Below are 15,660 nucleotides of genomic sequence, written 5' to 3'. Positions count from 1 at the left end.
TGAAGCTGAGAGTTGTTCTACAAAGGAACAGACAGATATATTAGAGTATGGTTAGTAAGTTACATTTTATTCAAAGTAATTCCAAAAGAAATACCATTTGTCACAGAGAGAGTCCTACTTAAACTTATTATGCCTAACTTCATTTTATCCCACACTGTTTTCCAAGCTTAAAGATCTCTTTCCTGTATTTGTGTTAGGCCAGACAACCCAAATGTAACATCTTTCACTCCAATATTTTTCAAGCATGTAGAAAGGACTTTAGGTTAAATCAGTAACTAAGATCTTAGGGAAGGAACTAATCTGAGCCCAAGAGAGAGAGAGAGAGAAAGAGAGAGAGAGAGAGAATAACAAGTATGGGAATAAATATTTCCACCTAGAAGGCAATCTTGTTTTTTTAAAGGAAGAAGGGAAAATACATCCATTTTAATCCTGTTAAAGCCAGAGTAGAGAAAAAGTCTTAGCTAGGGTATATAATTTCTTAATACTTTTGCCTTCCTTTCTTTCTCCCCTCATTGAAGTCTACGCCTATTGTCAAAATTGGATTAATGGCAGTGTCAGCTCCAGAATGAAAAATTCAGGGAACTGGTAACTTATTTACATTCCTTTAGAGATGAAAAAACTGATGAAAACTATCTGACTTATTTTATGATGGCAATATAACCTTGATACTAAAACCAAAGAAAAATGTGAGTAAACAAATCGTAGGTCAATTTCATTTTCTGACATAGATAATAAAGTTTAAATAAATATTTAGCAAACAGAATCCATTTGTTCCTACACATACAGAAGTGGAGTTCCCATGAAAAGGATGAAATTCAATCCTCAGGTCAGTTAGAAGGCAAGAGAGAGCCCCAGTTAAAGCTCCCTGTCAGTCACACTGCCACGTTTGATCTGTTTTGGAATCTTTCTTGAAGGCGAACTTAAGTAAAAAAGGTTACCCACAATCACTGAGCATGGTTAGCGTATAAAGCATGCTCTTTTTCTTCTCTTCCCATTCACTATGACAGTAAGCTGTATTCTATGACAGTTATGGCCATTCAGCTGAGTATGCAGTTGGCTACTGTCGCCAGCTCTCATACCAAGGATGTCTAGGTCTGGCTCTCATCATCTTTAACATATGATTAGAAAAGATTTTCACTGGCTCCAGTTATTTCTGGGCTGCTTTATACAAGGAATTAAACATAACATCATTATTCAGTCTTTAAAATAATTGTTAATTATAATTAATTATAAAAATAAGATTACCTTATGACATCAACTTTCAGCCATTTTAAGAAGTTAGGTCCTAAACTTGTTTGAAACCTTATTTTTAGGGTTCAAAAAGTTCTTAAAGATGGCTTGGTCAGCTCTTGAATTTTAAAACATTTTTTCCTTTTCTTTTGTTACCCACAAAAATTAGTAAGTAGTATGCTTCATATGTTTTTCAGATGTCAAGAATGCATTTATTCTTCAAGGTCCAAAATGTGAATGGATTTGTGCTACTGAAGCAGAGGATGATAAGCTCCTGTGGCTCTCAGTACTCCAGAGCACCATCAGAAGTAGTATGGAGAAGTGACACTGGACGTGAAGACAGCCATCGGGGTGCAATTCTGCATTTTCTGTTCCTGAACATCCAGGAAGAAGCAGAAGGTGTCACGGATGATGAGAGGATGAACTGTGACGACCCACAAGGTTCCTTCCAACCCTGAAATGTTATCACCTATGGCAAAGTTATGTGGAATGTTCAGAACAATGAATCTGAAATTTTGAACCTTTTTTTTTTTTGACAGTTATTTTGCATGGACAATCTTCTTTAAAACAATTTGACTGATGTGATGAATTGTGACAGCAAACATACTGTGTAGTTGTTAAAAAATGATTAATGAAAAATAAAACCAGAATGAAAAATGTGTCATAAGTGACCATTCTTGGAAATATATTTTAATTTGTTGGTGATTTACTAATCATTAAAAATTTCATGAAACAATTACTGATCTTAAAAATATGTATAAGAAATATAAATGGCAGCTTTTCAAACACCTGTCAAACATAGACCTGTCAAACATATTCTTAATACAATCCTAGCTATTCAGGAGGCAGAGATCAGAAGCATCATGGTTTGAAGCCCTGGGCAACACACACACACACACACACACACACACACACACACACACACACACACACACACACACACACACGTTGGCAAAGTGGCTCAAGTGGTCACACACACACACACACACGTTGGCAAAGTGGCTCAAGTGGTCACACACACACACACACACACGTTGGCAAAGTGGCTCAAGTGGTAGGAGTGCCTGCCTACCAAGCATGAGATCATGGGTTCAAACACCAGTGCTGCAAAAAAAAAAAAAATAAAGTACTCAGAAGTTTTTTAAAAATAATTTTTAAATATTTTGCTACAGACATCAAATTCTAGACCATCCAAGTAAGCTTTAAAAATACTTTTGACAATGCTAAATTAGAAGATCACTGAAAAAATGCAACCTTTAAAAAATAAAAATAGCTGGATGCCAGTAGTTTATGTCTGTAATCCTAGCTACTTGAGAGGCTGAGATCAGGAGGATCGAGGTTCAAGGCCAGCCTGGGCAAACAGTTCATGAGACTCCATCTCCAAAATGACCAGAGCAAAATGGGCTAAAGGTGTGGCCCAAAGTAGTGGAGTGCCTGCTTTGTAAGTGCAAAGCCCTGAGTTCAAACTCCAGTCCTGCCAAAACAACAACAAAATAAACGGAAATCTAGCAAAACTTGCCTGTTATGAAATTGAGCTTAATAAAAATGGATTAAGCTGCAAAACCTGCTTGTAATGAAATTTAGCTAAATAAAAATCAATAAAGTCAATTCTGTTTCAAGCAAAGAAACAGCAAAATAGTAGCTTCCTGGGGCATTAAAGCCTTCATTTGAGTTTGTAACAAACTGAAAGCTATAACCTGTTAGCTACCTGAAAACTTTAGCTGACAAATGCAGCAGTAATAGTTTTGATCTCAAAAGACTGATAAAAAAGGTTGATAACCTTTTTGCTTCATAATGTCTATTTTTTTTTTTATGGAACTGGAGTTTGAACTCAGGGCTTCGTGCTTGCTAGGCAGGTGGTGTTCTACCATTGGAGGCATGCCCAGCCCACTTCATAATCTCTGAAGGCAATAAAATCTAATAGTGTAATCTAGGATTGTGAACCTGAAAACTACAAATTTGAAACTACAAATTCTGTCTAATTCTTAAAAATTTAAATTCTGGTTAAAAATATATAAAAAGTTAAAATATTGTACTATTAATGTAAAATCACTCTTTTGATTTTGTTATATCCATGCAGTTTAACATCTATGACCCTGTGGACAGCATAAACTTTAAAGGGACTATGTGCTATGAGTTAGCAACAAATGCAAATTTACAAATGTGATCCAAATACATCTACTGCACAATATAAAACAAATCCTAGGTCAGAACATTATCCTAAACAGGGCATACTCCAGAAACTCTGTTAGTATGAAAAATCTGCAGATGTGGACAGTGAGTAAAAAGACAGCTGAAGGTAAACTAGAAACTGTAATGGACTATCCTCAGAAGTTTAAAACCCTATCTCTTGAAAATACTCGCTATAAAACTTCTAACGGAGTTAAGCATATGAATCATGCAAAAATGGGTGATGTTTCTGAGCAGATCATGTTTATGTACTGGTGTCACACTTCCTTTCACCTTGAAGGGATGTTTAGAAAAAGCCTGTCTTCACAATCGTAAAGTTCGTAAGTTTACATGAATGCTGTTGAATTAAAATCTCACACAGAAAATGTCCAAGTCCCTGTAAAAGTGATCAAATGCTGAAAGGAAAATGGAGAACCTGACCCCAAGTTGGTATGTAAGAGAAGTTTGAAGAATCATGTGACTCTTGAAGCATGCTGATTAATGCAGAGAAGAAGACTTCCTAGTAAATTAGCTTCCTGTGAAAACTGTCTTATCCAATGAAGCTCTTTAAAATAAAAGACTAAAAAGAATCATATTTTAAAGTTTTTTAGAAAATATAGATGCTTTGTGTAAAATATTAAACCCAGACAAGAACAAGGTAACAGTTTTTGTCTTCCTTTTGTGAAGATTTCTGAGTCTGTGCTTGAGATATAAATAAGAAGCCCACTCTGTAAACCAAATCATTGTGCCGTTTTGGTTCCTGATGCTATGGAATAGCTAGGGTGGGGTGTACAACACACACAATATAACCTCCAGAAAAAATCATCCTGACCCTTTTATTGTTGAAATTAAAAAATAAAAGATACTTAAATACAATGGTGAACACATAGGGTAAAACAGAATCATAAAATTTAATGTTGAATTAAGCAGTGAGCTGAATGTTTGGGTCTCCAAATTGGCTTTGAACCCCAAACCGTTTAAAAATGGGTATGTTCACAGTTAACGGCAATTGGCTTATAAGTGAGAGAATGGTCGCAGTTGTTCCAGTTGAACTTCCAGGGAGATTCTCTCTTCAAGAACATCCTGAAAAAAAGATGCAAAGTCCAAGTTATGTTTCTGAGCATATAAAAATAAACACATGCCTAACAAGAGCTCTGTTTTAAGAAAACAATTTATATTTGTCAACAAGACTAAAGGGCAGCTATTCATATTTTAGAAGTATACTTCCCTTTAGAAAGGCTGTTTCTTTATACATTCAGAATATGAAAATATGATTCTAGTAATTTAAATTCTTCTCTCATTACATGATCATGTAATAAATGCTTTTCAGCTAATTATCAGAAAAGCAACTATTTGCACTGGATGGGTATTAATGCATGAATTCTGCATGAAGCCTGTCCCCTAAATTAACTGTAGATGGGTTTGTTAACGTGGACTCTTCTGCCTACCGATGACATCTGGTTATAGCAACTCCTGGATTTCATTTTGAGTTTCAGTTACACAAAGAAGAAAACTCAATTTTGGATTCAGAATTTTTAATCACTGTTGGCATTAAGGAGTCTTTTCTGACAACCACAAAATTCTAACTTATTTACCTTTTTTTATTTTCTTTCTCTTTATCATACTGATATATATATATATATATTTTTTTAAACAAGAATGACCTCTTCCTGTTTGGTACCTTATTTTCTATTCTCAGAGATAGTAAGAAAGTGATTTTCAAAATAGCTCCTTTTTATTTTCTATGATATTCTCTAGTTCTTTAGAAAAATACACATTAACAAAATTTTTATGTTCAAAGTATCGTACTAAATAAGCTTGTCCTAAATTTTGCATTCTTCTTTTACAATGGACCAAATTCATAAACATCTAACAACTTCAAATGTTTTCTCCTCTGGTCAAAGGGTTGTACAATAATACCATTCATGTGAGAGATTAAACAAATGTCTAATATATGCTACACGTAAAATGGCCATAAATTATCTAGGACAGTTCCAGTTTATACAGCCAAATGCTAAATATTAATGAAATCCTCCCTCTTTTCTCTCAAAAGTGCCTTGGTTTGGACAAACACTATGTGGTCATCCTAAGCAGAAATGATTATGATTTACCCTCGGTGAGTTGCTCAGTAGGACAGAGACAAATGTGTCATAGATAACAATTCTGGAACAGTGTGATAAATGCTAGATGAGGGACATGAACGGAACGTTATGGGAATAAACTATGTGTCCATTTTACATTTCCAGGGAATCTCTTCTCCTCATCTTTGTGCATTACAACCTTGCTATCTAACGTGAGGCCAGCAGTACAGCAGCATCTCCATCACCTGAAAGACTTAGAAATGTAGAATTCTCAGATCCCAACAGACATACTAAATCAGAATCTGTGTTGGAATATGGCCTTAGATTATATCTGTATCTACATTAACATTTGAGAACTACTGGTTTATAAGTCATTAGTGCTTAAAAATGTGGGTGAACGGTAAGTGATTCTGAGTATAGTATTTATTCAATAAGAATTCAAATAAATGTTGGTTACAAGTAGGAAAATAATCTCACTCTTCTCAAGTATTAGATGACAGTGGGATACTGAATGGAAGCACCATTTTTATTTAAGGTTTGCATTTTCTCTTCACATGCAAGATGATATAAATTGTCCGCACTTCTTGTCTTCTTTAGACTTAAGTTCCTTTAATAGAATCTGAGTTGTCTGATGAAAGGCTAAACTAACAACAGTCAAATCATCTAAGGATTACACAGTGTAGAGGGCCATGTATATGTTCTTGGAGGAACTTAAAGTCACAATATTTCTTCTCTAAGTTTCTTTGTGAATATTTTAGAAATAGTGATGTCTTATAATGTATGTAGGATAAAGCAATGTCTATCCAAATTTTAGTTAAAAATTACTTTTAGTACTGAAAGATTCAATGGCTTGTACACCATTTTTAAATGCACATTTCTTTTGTTATGAGAAGAGTTTCATACAACCATAAGAATTGTTGGATCACCTCCAACTTCCCTGGAAACTCTGAGATGTTCTACATCCCTGGAACTCCCCAAACAAAGATTCAGAAACCACATTACCTTTAATTGTTGCTGTAATTCACTATTCAATCTGGCCAAAACTGTGTTGGTTTCCTTATTGCGTCTAATTGATGCCTGAATAGCTTTTTTATCTTTCCCAACAGATCTGAGGAGATAAAGGGGGCAAAAACCATAACCTTCATTTCTTTAAATTCTCTTCACTTCTCTCATCTATTTCTTTTTTTGGGCAGGACTAGGGTTTGAACTCAGGTAGATAAGCACTCTTACCACTTGAGCCGCATTTCTAGGACTTTTTGTTTTTTCCAGTAGAGTCTCATGTTTTTGACTGCGACTGGCCTCAGACTATAAACCTCCTATCTATGCCTCCCATGTAGTTGGGATTGCAGTCACACCATGGAGGGCTCAGCTTATTGGTTTAGATGGGGTATTGCTACCTTTTGCCTGGGCTGGCCTCAAACCATGATTCTCCCCATCTCTGCTTTTAGAGTAGCTGGGATTGTATCACACCTGGCCCATTTTTTTTGTTTTTGTTGTTTTATTTTTATGTGGTGCTGGGGATTGAACTCAGGGTTTTGCACATGGTAGGCAACACTTAACCCCTGAGCTACACCCATAGCACGCTCTGATGTATTTCTAAGCACAGACAAGAGAGGGAACAGCTTTTTCCTTATTAGCATGGCGCAACCTCACTCAGTTTCAATAGTCAACCAAAAGAATGCAGGTTTCTGAAGCCTAAGTTTATTACCACTGTTTTAACTGCTATTATTTTTCTGTAGAATCACCTGAGGTAAAGAGTCTAGAATAAGTACTTGAAGACTTTTTCTCTAGCTGGGTATTAATTATTTTAGGTCCTGTGGGTATACAGTTTCTGTTCCATATTCTAGTTTTTTATTTTTCTTTTCTCTTTTATCCTCTTCACAAAATGTAAAAGCCATTCTTAGCTCACTGGACATAGAAAAATAAGACATGAGCTGAATTTGGCCCATGAGCCTCAGTCTGGCAAACTCTGGTGTGAACAACCATAAAAAACAGTTTTGCTGGGCACCAGTGGCTCATGCCTGTAATTCTAGCTACTCAGGAGGTAGAAATCAGGCGGACTGTGGTTCAAAGCCAGCCCAGGCAAATAGTTCCTGAGACCTTATCTCAAAAACCCATCATGAAAAAAAGGCGGGCTGGTGGAGTGGCTCAGGGTATAGGCCCTGAGTTCAAATCACAGTACTGCCAAAAAAAAAAAATCAGTTTTACTCTACACTATCAACTTTTAACTCTTGCTCCACAGTTTACAAAAGGGTGTTAAAATAGAATTGGAAGTAAACTTAATAATAAATGGGGAAAAGTAGGAAGAATATTCTACGTACTCGGAAATGGGAGTTCTTTAAGAATCTCTACTCAACTAAAGAACTAATCTGACTACTAATTTCTTTCATTCTGGTGCTGTTTATTCCTGGTAATTAAATGTAACTGGGTACCTGGGAATAGAAGGCTGTGATGTAACAACAGTAGCTAAGACACCTGTCTTCTGTGTATGGTCATCGACGTCTGGCCTTAATTCATCTTCTGATTTTAATCTTCTTCGTACAGGTTTAGGTGGTGGAGCAAGAGGGGTTGTGCCTTTGCTCTAGAAGACAAAACTCCATTAATAATGAACATTCTTGAAGACATTCATGGTCAGCACTTTACCAACAGCATTTGGTTTTTTTAAGCTACCTGCTCTTAAAAAAAATTAGTTGCTCATCCTGCTTTACGACAATTCATGTATTTGTGGCAATAACTAACTTATAGTAAAATAGAAAAGGATGATCCTAGTCAATACCATAATGATGAACACATCTAGAATATAAATTATAAAATATAAATTTCTAAAAAAGAATAACATGAGCTGCTTAGGGTCCAAATCTGATTCAAGACCATGAAAGCCAGTTTTAACATAAAACATGAATCATGCTTAGTATACACCTGCTCAAAAATAAAGGAGGTCTCCAGAAATACATATCCATTACCATCATAGGAATTTCTACTAAAAAATCCTAAAATATATCATCTTAATGAATGAAATAATTTATCATGAAGATGTGCAAAGTCACACAATTCTTAAACACCATTATGATACACAGTAATTATAACTCTTGAAAATGAGTGGACACTTTGCTGGAGAATGTGAATCTGCCCTCAATACAATCAAATACAGTAGAGTGCTTGAGTAGTTATCCAAACCTGATTTGACTTGTATGTAAATATAAACAAGAACTGCATCTCTTTAAATAAGTGGTATTTAAAATTTGTTGGGGTGAGTGGATCAAAATAAAATTATCAAAAAAAAAATCACAGAGCTTATTAGCATAGTAAAAATAAATGTTTGGAAAGTACTATTTAAGTACTTCTAGAAACATATGCTGTTTCAATAGCTATTAGGTTTGCCTGGAATAGAGGAAAAAAGTTACCAAAATTGTTGGCTCAAGGGGAATGTATACTGATATTTACAATCTGTAATTCATGTAAGTGATAAGAACTGACAGACAGAAGGAATGGGGAGCTATGTGGAAAGGCAAATATAGTAAGATATTAATGGTATAATCAATGCAGTGGGCTTACTGATGTATAATGTAACATTTGTTCAACTTTTCTATATGTTTAAAAATGTTTACAATAAAATGTTAGGGGAAAAATTATCCATAAAACTGTTAAAATTAAGAGTGCAGGGGAGGAGGTAAAGTGTGATGGCACATGCCTATATATAATCTTGGCACTTAGGTCCACAGAGCATAGCATTATTGGAAATTTTTCTGAATCTGGTCTACAACGTTCTAATTTATGTATTTAGAAGAATGTAATAACCACATAAATTTTGAGAATCTGTAGTAGCATAGGTCACAGAATATCATCTCCAGTATGTAGGTAGCCTTTGTTCTGAGACAGACTGAACATACCACAGATAAATTGCAGTAGGATTGGTTAGAGAATTCCTAGTTCATTCTGTCTCTCTGTGTGCTCTTGATCTCTTTTTTTAAATTTTTAGACTTGCTATGTAGCTCAGGCTGGCCTAGAACTCACTATGTAACCCAGCTGGCCTTAAACTCTCAATTCTCCCACCTCAACCTATGGAATGCTGGGATTATGGAATCACAGGCGTGTGCCAACATCCCTGGCTTAGCTGACATTATTTCTCATATAACTTTCTATGCACAAGCCATCTGTATGATAAGATTTTTTGCATACCACATTGGCAGGAGCACTAGCAGCTGTTTTTTCTTCAGTTTTACTCTCTGTTTTGGCAACTCGAAGAGAACTTGCAGGATCAGAAACCTTTTCAACCTAGAGATGAATATATTACCACCATTAACCGCATACAAGTAATATATAATTATGTATAAATATAAAGTATGTAACAGATCAGAGTAAAATGTTAAGCAAATGGTCATTCTGACAAGAAATCTGAGATGAGAATGAGAAGGAATTTGAAAAACCTTGTTGAATGACTTTCTCTAGTACTGAAGGGAAGAGAAGGGGGAAGGTAACCTCTGTGAGCAAGGCAAGGGGAGAGGGATGAAGCCACTGCATCAACTCTCTAGGTGGTTGCTGGGAAGTTCTTGTGGTTAGGGAGGGGAAGAATCCACCCCGAACTTGAGTACCAGTACCAGGGGCATACCTGCACTTGCCCTCAGGCCCACCCCTCCCTAGGCACAGTCCATTCCCCTAATTGGCCAGGCAAAGTTAATTCCTCTGGTCCCTCCAACTCCACATTTATGCTCAGTGATTTAGGTCAGAAATCCCTAAAACTCTAGAACTACCATCACTACAACTACAGGGTCTCCTCAAATACAAAGATTAAATTTTGGTATTGTGTACTCTGTGTGTTTGCCTAACTAAAGTGATTTAAAGAAAATGAGCTATAATAACCACAGCCTCTTATCCTCTAGGAATCCTTACCAAATCACACATTCAGATGCTTAGCAGTAAACCCTCAGAACGGTGTTTCAGCCAGGACCACATTGTATTGCACACCACACCTACTTCGATGCAGATCTGGACTCTTATTAAGCATTATACTATAAATGGGACTAATTAAAAAGTTAGGAAGTACAGGCCTATAGAATACAAAGGAGGCAGCAGGAGATATTTTACTCATTAATGCCCTCCTCTTATTTAAGCTGTCTTTTTAGGAGTTCCTGTTTACAGAGAGGCTTTAGGTGTAATATGGGAGAGATTGCCACAAATTAGCTAAGCCCTTGAAAACTGACCGGCAAGACATCTGGATGTTTCTCAGTTTGATCATCTTGTTCTTCAGTTACATTTGATGCAGCAAACACTTCAAATTGGCTGAAATCTGCAAAATTTGGTTGTTCTGGTATCTGCTGAGGTGAGGTACTAGTGTGAGTTAATAGGCCATCAGCATCCACTGGACGATGTACAGTGGGACCAGGTGCCTGCATGATGGTTTAGACAGGGGAACAAACATTTTATTAGCATTATCAGTATGATAAAGTACCCTTCTTTTCCTTTGTGATTGCATTACATATTTACACATTGCCAGTCTAGTTGTATGAACTTGCTTATCATTCCTTCCATGCTTGTGTGGATGACATTCCTTTGGTTTGGAATGCCCTCTCTCCAGTAAGTACCACTTGATCTTTCAAGTCCCTACTCAAGTCTTACTTCCTTCATTTTACTTATACTATCTCAATGTGATCCTTAAATTTACTAGTCACCAAGGCTGTCCAAACGCATTCTATAATACCTCTGCACTTCAATTCTGATCTGGAAGGGATTCAGACCAGAGGTCACTTAACACTTCCTTCACCAAAGTAGTAACACATACAGTGGGGTCACACTGTGAGTCACTCCTGGACCCAGGACCTCAATGGACATCTACATCTCCTAATCCTTTGTTCTTTCCTCTAAACCCTCCTTTGTCAAGATTATTATCTGCTTCACTTTTAAGGTTCTTTTTAAAAAAATCCAGATAATTACTGAAATTTTTATTTAGCTTCACCAAATTAAGTGCTCATTAAGGAAAATCACTGAATGATTCCTGACCTTACAAATAGACGTAAAACAGAATTAGATACCTCATAGATGCACTGTTTGTGAGGACTGTAACAGCTGACATTTGCAATGAGAACATTGGAGAATTACCTGTGAGGGTTGAGGTCTTGGAGGCACTGCAGGAGGATGGGTGACAACTGCAGCCTGTTGTTGTCCTGTGTGAATATGCAAGTCTTTTTAGCAACTATACAATCACTTTGCTAATAGAAGAATCAGGTGAATGAATGTAACTTCATGAGAAACGTTTCTAAGAATACTTGATAAGTAGTGAAGGGAAGATAATATCTTATACAATGGTCTATATGTGACCTAATGGCAAAATCTCAGACTTTCCTTAGACTTCTATTATATGACAGACTCTTGAGAAACAACTGCCTGTTTCCATAATAGTGTACATTCTTGGATTCCACCCCTCCCCATATGCTCTTTAGCCATCAGATAGGAAGACTTTCAAATTTTCCCTTTTACCTAACACTCTACCATTTCTAAGCAAATGATTCTTAAATCACACAGCAAGGTGGCAGGATACAAAATTAACTTAGAAAAATCATTAGCTTTTCTATACACCAATAACAAACAAACTGAGAAAGAATATATGGAAACAATTCCATTTACAATAGCCTCAAAAAAATCAAATACCTAGGAGTAAACTTAACAAAGGATGTGAATGACCTCTACAAGGAGAACTACAAACCCCTGAAGAAAGAGACTGAGGAAGACTACAGAAGGTGGAAAGATCTCACGTGCTCATGGATTGGTAGAATCAACTTAGCAAAAATGGCTATACTAGCAAAAGCAATCTACATGTTTAATGCAATTCCCATTGAAATCCCAATGACATTCATCACAGAGATTGAAAAATCTACCCTAAAGTTCATTTGGAAATACAAGAGACCGCAAATAGTCAAGGCAATACTCAGCAAAAAGAGCAATGCTGGAGGTATCACAATACCTGACTTCAAACTATATTACAAAGCAATAGCAATAAAAACAGCATGGTACTGCCACAAAAACAGACATGAAGACCAGTGGAACAGAACAGAGGACCCAGATATGAATCCCCACAACTATACCTACCTCATTTTTGACAAAGGGTCCAAAAATATATGATGGAGAAAAGACAGCTTCTTCAACAAATGTTGTTGGGAAAAGTAGTTATCTGTCTGCAGAAAACTAAAACTACATCCATGTTTATCACCCTATACTATTATCAACTCAACATGGATCAAGGACCTTAATATCAGACCTGAAACTCTGTAGTTAGTACAGGAAAGAGCAGGGAATACTCTGGAAGTAATAGGTATAAGGACTTCCTCAATAGAACCCCAGCAGCTCAGCAACTAAGAGAAAGGATGGACAAATGGGACTTCATAAAATTAAAAAGCTTCTGTACAACAAAAGAAATGTCTCTAAACTGAAGAGACCACCCACAGAGTGGGAGAAAATATTTGCTAGCTATACATCAGACAAAGGACTGATAACCAGAATATACAGGGAACTTAAAAAACTAAACTCTCCCAAAATCAATGAACCAATAAAGAAATGGGCAACTGAACTAAACAGAACTTTCTTAAAAGAAGAAATTCAAATGGTCAAAAAACACATGAAAAAATGCTCACCATCTCTAGCCATAAAGGAAATGCAAATCAAAACCACACTAAGATTCCACCTCAGCCCTGTTAGAATAGCCATCATCAAAAACACCACCACCAACAGGTGTTGGAGAGGATGTGGGGAAAAAGGAACCCTTGTACACTGCTGGTGGGAACACAAATTAGTGCAACCATTCTGGAAAAAAATATGGAGGCTTCTTAAAAATCTAAACATAGATCTGCCATACGATCCAGCAATCCCACTCCTGGGGATATACCCAAAGGACTGTGACACAGGTTACTCCAGAGGCACCTGCACACCCATGTTTATTGCTGCGCTATTCACAATAGCCAAGTTATGGAAACAACCAAGATGTCCTACTACAGACAAATGGATTAAGAAAATGTGGTACTTATGCACAATGGAGTTTTACTCAGTCATGAAGAAGAATGAAATCTTATTATTCGCAAGTAAAGGATGGAACTGGAGAACATCATCCTGGAGAACCTTAGCCAGGCTCCGAAAACCAAAAATCCTATGTTCTCCCTCATGTGCGGACTTTAGATAGGGCAAATACAGCAATGTGGTTGGCTTGGGCCACATGCTAAGGGGAGAGCACATACAGTAGGTATGGGGATAGGTAAGAAACCCAAAACATCAAAGTGTTTAATGTCCTTACTGCAGAGGAGCTAATACAGACACCTTAAAGCGACAGAGGTCAATATGGGAAGGGGATCAGGAACTAGTGACAAGGTCAGGTAGAGATGGATCAATTTGGGTTGTAACACAGCTTGTGCATGGAAGCAATGTTAGGAATCTCTCTGTATAGCTATCCTTATCTCAACTAGCAAAAATGCTTTGTCTAAAAAAAAAAAAATCACACAGTGATTTTTCTTGGCTCAGGTCTTGTAGACTATTATTTACACTTCCCTCACCATTCCAAACTGACATTACTCTACCTTTTCTATTTCTGCCAATATTACAACACTGCCAGTTGTATAAACATAAAAATCTGAGTCATGACTCTTCTCTCTCCTTCATCAGTTAAATTAAAGTCTACCAGCTACCCCTTGACAGAATGACCATATTGTTTTTAAAACTTCCTATGAAATACATTTATTGAACTGAAATACATTTAGCCACTATGAAAAAACATCCCCTCTCATTTAATGTCTTTAATCTGAACAAAAATAAAAACTTTTTTGGTGGGACTGGGTTTGAACTCAGAGCTTTGTGCTGCCAAAGCAGGCACTCTACCACTTGACCCATACCCCTAGTCCATTTTGCTCTGATTATTTTGGAGATGGAGGTCTCACAAACTATTTGTTCAGGGTTGCCTCAAACTGAAATCTTCCCAATCTCAGTTTCCAAAGAAACAAGGATTATAGGTGTGAGCCACTGGCACCCAACCAACACGTATTTATTTATTTATTTTTTGGTGGGACTGGGTTAGAACTTAGGGCTTTAACATTAGAAAGCAGGTACTTTAAGGACATTTATTCGCAAATATTTGAAAATAAGGTATTTAAGAGAAAGAGAAAGATAACGTGTCTTGGATTAACTTTAAAATTAAATGACAAGCCAGGTGTGGTGGTATACACCTGTAATCTCAGCACTAGGGAGGCTGAGGTAGGAGGATCACACACATTCGTGGCCACCCTGGGCTACAGTGAGACCCTGTACCAAGGGGAACAAACCATGAAATGATAATATGTATTATGGTTTTCTAGTTCATACCTGTGGTGACTGCAAAGGTCCGATTCATATCTAAGGATGATGATCTAGAATGAGAGGGCTGAGGCCTTGGAGGGGGAGGCGGTGGTGCAGTGTTATCAGGTGATGTTCCTGAATGAGACCTGCAAAATTCACCTTGTTACAATTGGTCATACTATTGATATTAGAACTTTTTTCTTTTTAAGCATTCATACTTGAATAAGCAGCAAAGACCTTATTAGCATGACAGTTTTTCAAGTAGTACTTGTATAAGTATAACAATAAATTAAGATGATACCATTTATGTTGTACCTGAAACAAGTGGTTATTTAATCTGGCAAATAACTTTTTTTTCAAAAGTTATACACAGAATTTTAATACTTTTGAAAAGGAAGCAATTGTAACATGATTTTTGTTTTTTTTGTGGTACTGGGGTTTGAACTCAGAGCCTACAACTTGAGCCACTCCACCAGCCCTACTTTTGTGAAGGATTTTTTCTGAGATAGGGTCTTGCAGAACTATTTGCTGGCTTTGAACCGTGATCCTCCTGATCTCTGTCACCTGAGTAGCTAAGATTACAGGTGTGAACCACTGGTGCCCAGCTTGTAACATGATTTTAAGGTAGGCTGCAAAATTGGTGTAATGCTTTCCATTCAGTTAAGGTAAAATTAGTCTGAAAAATTAGTTAAGAAAAAGAGAAAGTCTGGTTTCAGCTATAGTTATTTTTCAACTCATTAAAGTTTAGAGTTTGGTAGGCTGAGTTGGAATCTGACTAAACTATCCGAGGTGCCTATTTTTACTTTAGAAGTGACTCGAGCTTCTTGTCTTAGATTTTCACTTTTTTGCAAGCAAAGTCTCCTACAGTCAG

At 36.7% G+C, this 15,660-nt stretch overlaps 2 protein-coding genes across 21 annotated transcripts in view; one reads left to right on the top strand and one right to left on the bottom strand.

Annotated features, from left to right (window-relative positions):
* The window catches only part of Ect2l (epithelial cell transforming 2 like), a 74,529-nt gene extending 72,644 nt beyond the window's left edge, over positions 1-1,885 (top strand). For all 9 annotated transcript variants that reach the window (XM_074073414.1, XM_074073418.1, XM_074073411.1 and 6 more), the window contains one exon: positions 1,428-1,885. In XM_074073414.1, coding sequence (XP_073929515.1) covers positions 1,428-1,555 — 128 coding nt within the window. In that variant the 3' untranslated portion in view covers positions 1,556-1,885. The remainder of the gene's footprint in view (positions 1-1,427) is intronic.
* Positions 1,886-4,221: 2,336 nt separating this feature from the next.
* Reps1 (RALBP1 associated Eps domain containing 1) overlaps positions 4,222-15,660 on the bottom strand; it is a 76,410-nt gene continuing 64,971 nt past the window's right edge. For all 12 annotated transcript variants that reach the window (XM_074073505.1, XM_020174484.2, XM_074073481.1 and 9 more), the window contains 7 exons: positions 14,817-14,935; positions 11,577-11,641; positions 10,682-10,867; positions 9,660-9,755; positions 7,913-8,061; positions 6,483-6,588; positions 4,222-4,482 (listed from right to left, as the gene is read on the bottom strand). In XM_074073505.1, coding sequence (XP_073929606.1) covers positions 4,414-4,482; positions 6,483-6,588; positions 7,913-8,061; positions 9,660-9,755; positions 10,682-10,867; positions 11,577-11,641; positions 14,817-14,935 — 790 coding nt within the window. In that variant the 3' untranslated portion in view covers positions 4,222-4,413. The remainder of the gene's footprint in view (positions 4,483-6,482; positions 6,589-7,912; positions 8,062-9,659; positions 9,756-10,681; positions 10,868-11,576; positions 11,642-14,816; positions 14,936-15,660) is intronic.

Source organism: Castor canadensis, chromosome 1, assembly GCF_047511655.1.
Source record: "Castor canadensis chromosome 1, mCasCan1.hap1v2, whole genome shotgun sequence".
Lineage (NCBI taxonomy): Eukaryota > Metazoa > Chordata > Mammalia > Rodentia > Castoridae > Castor > Castor canadensis.
Note: the sequence above shows the minus strand (reverse complement) of the source record. Positions and strands in the feature narration are given on the sequence as shown.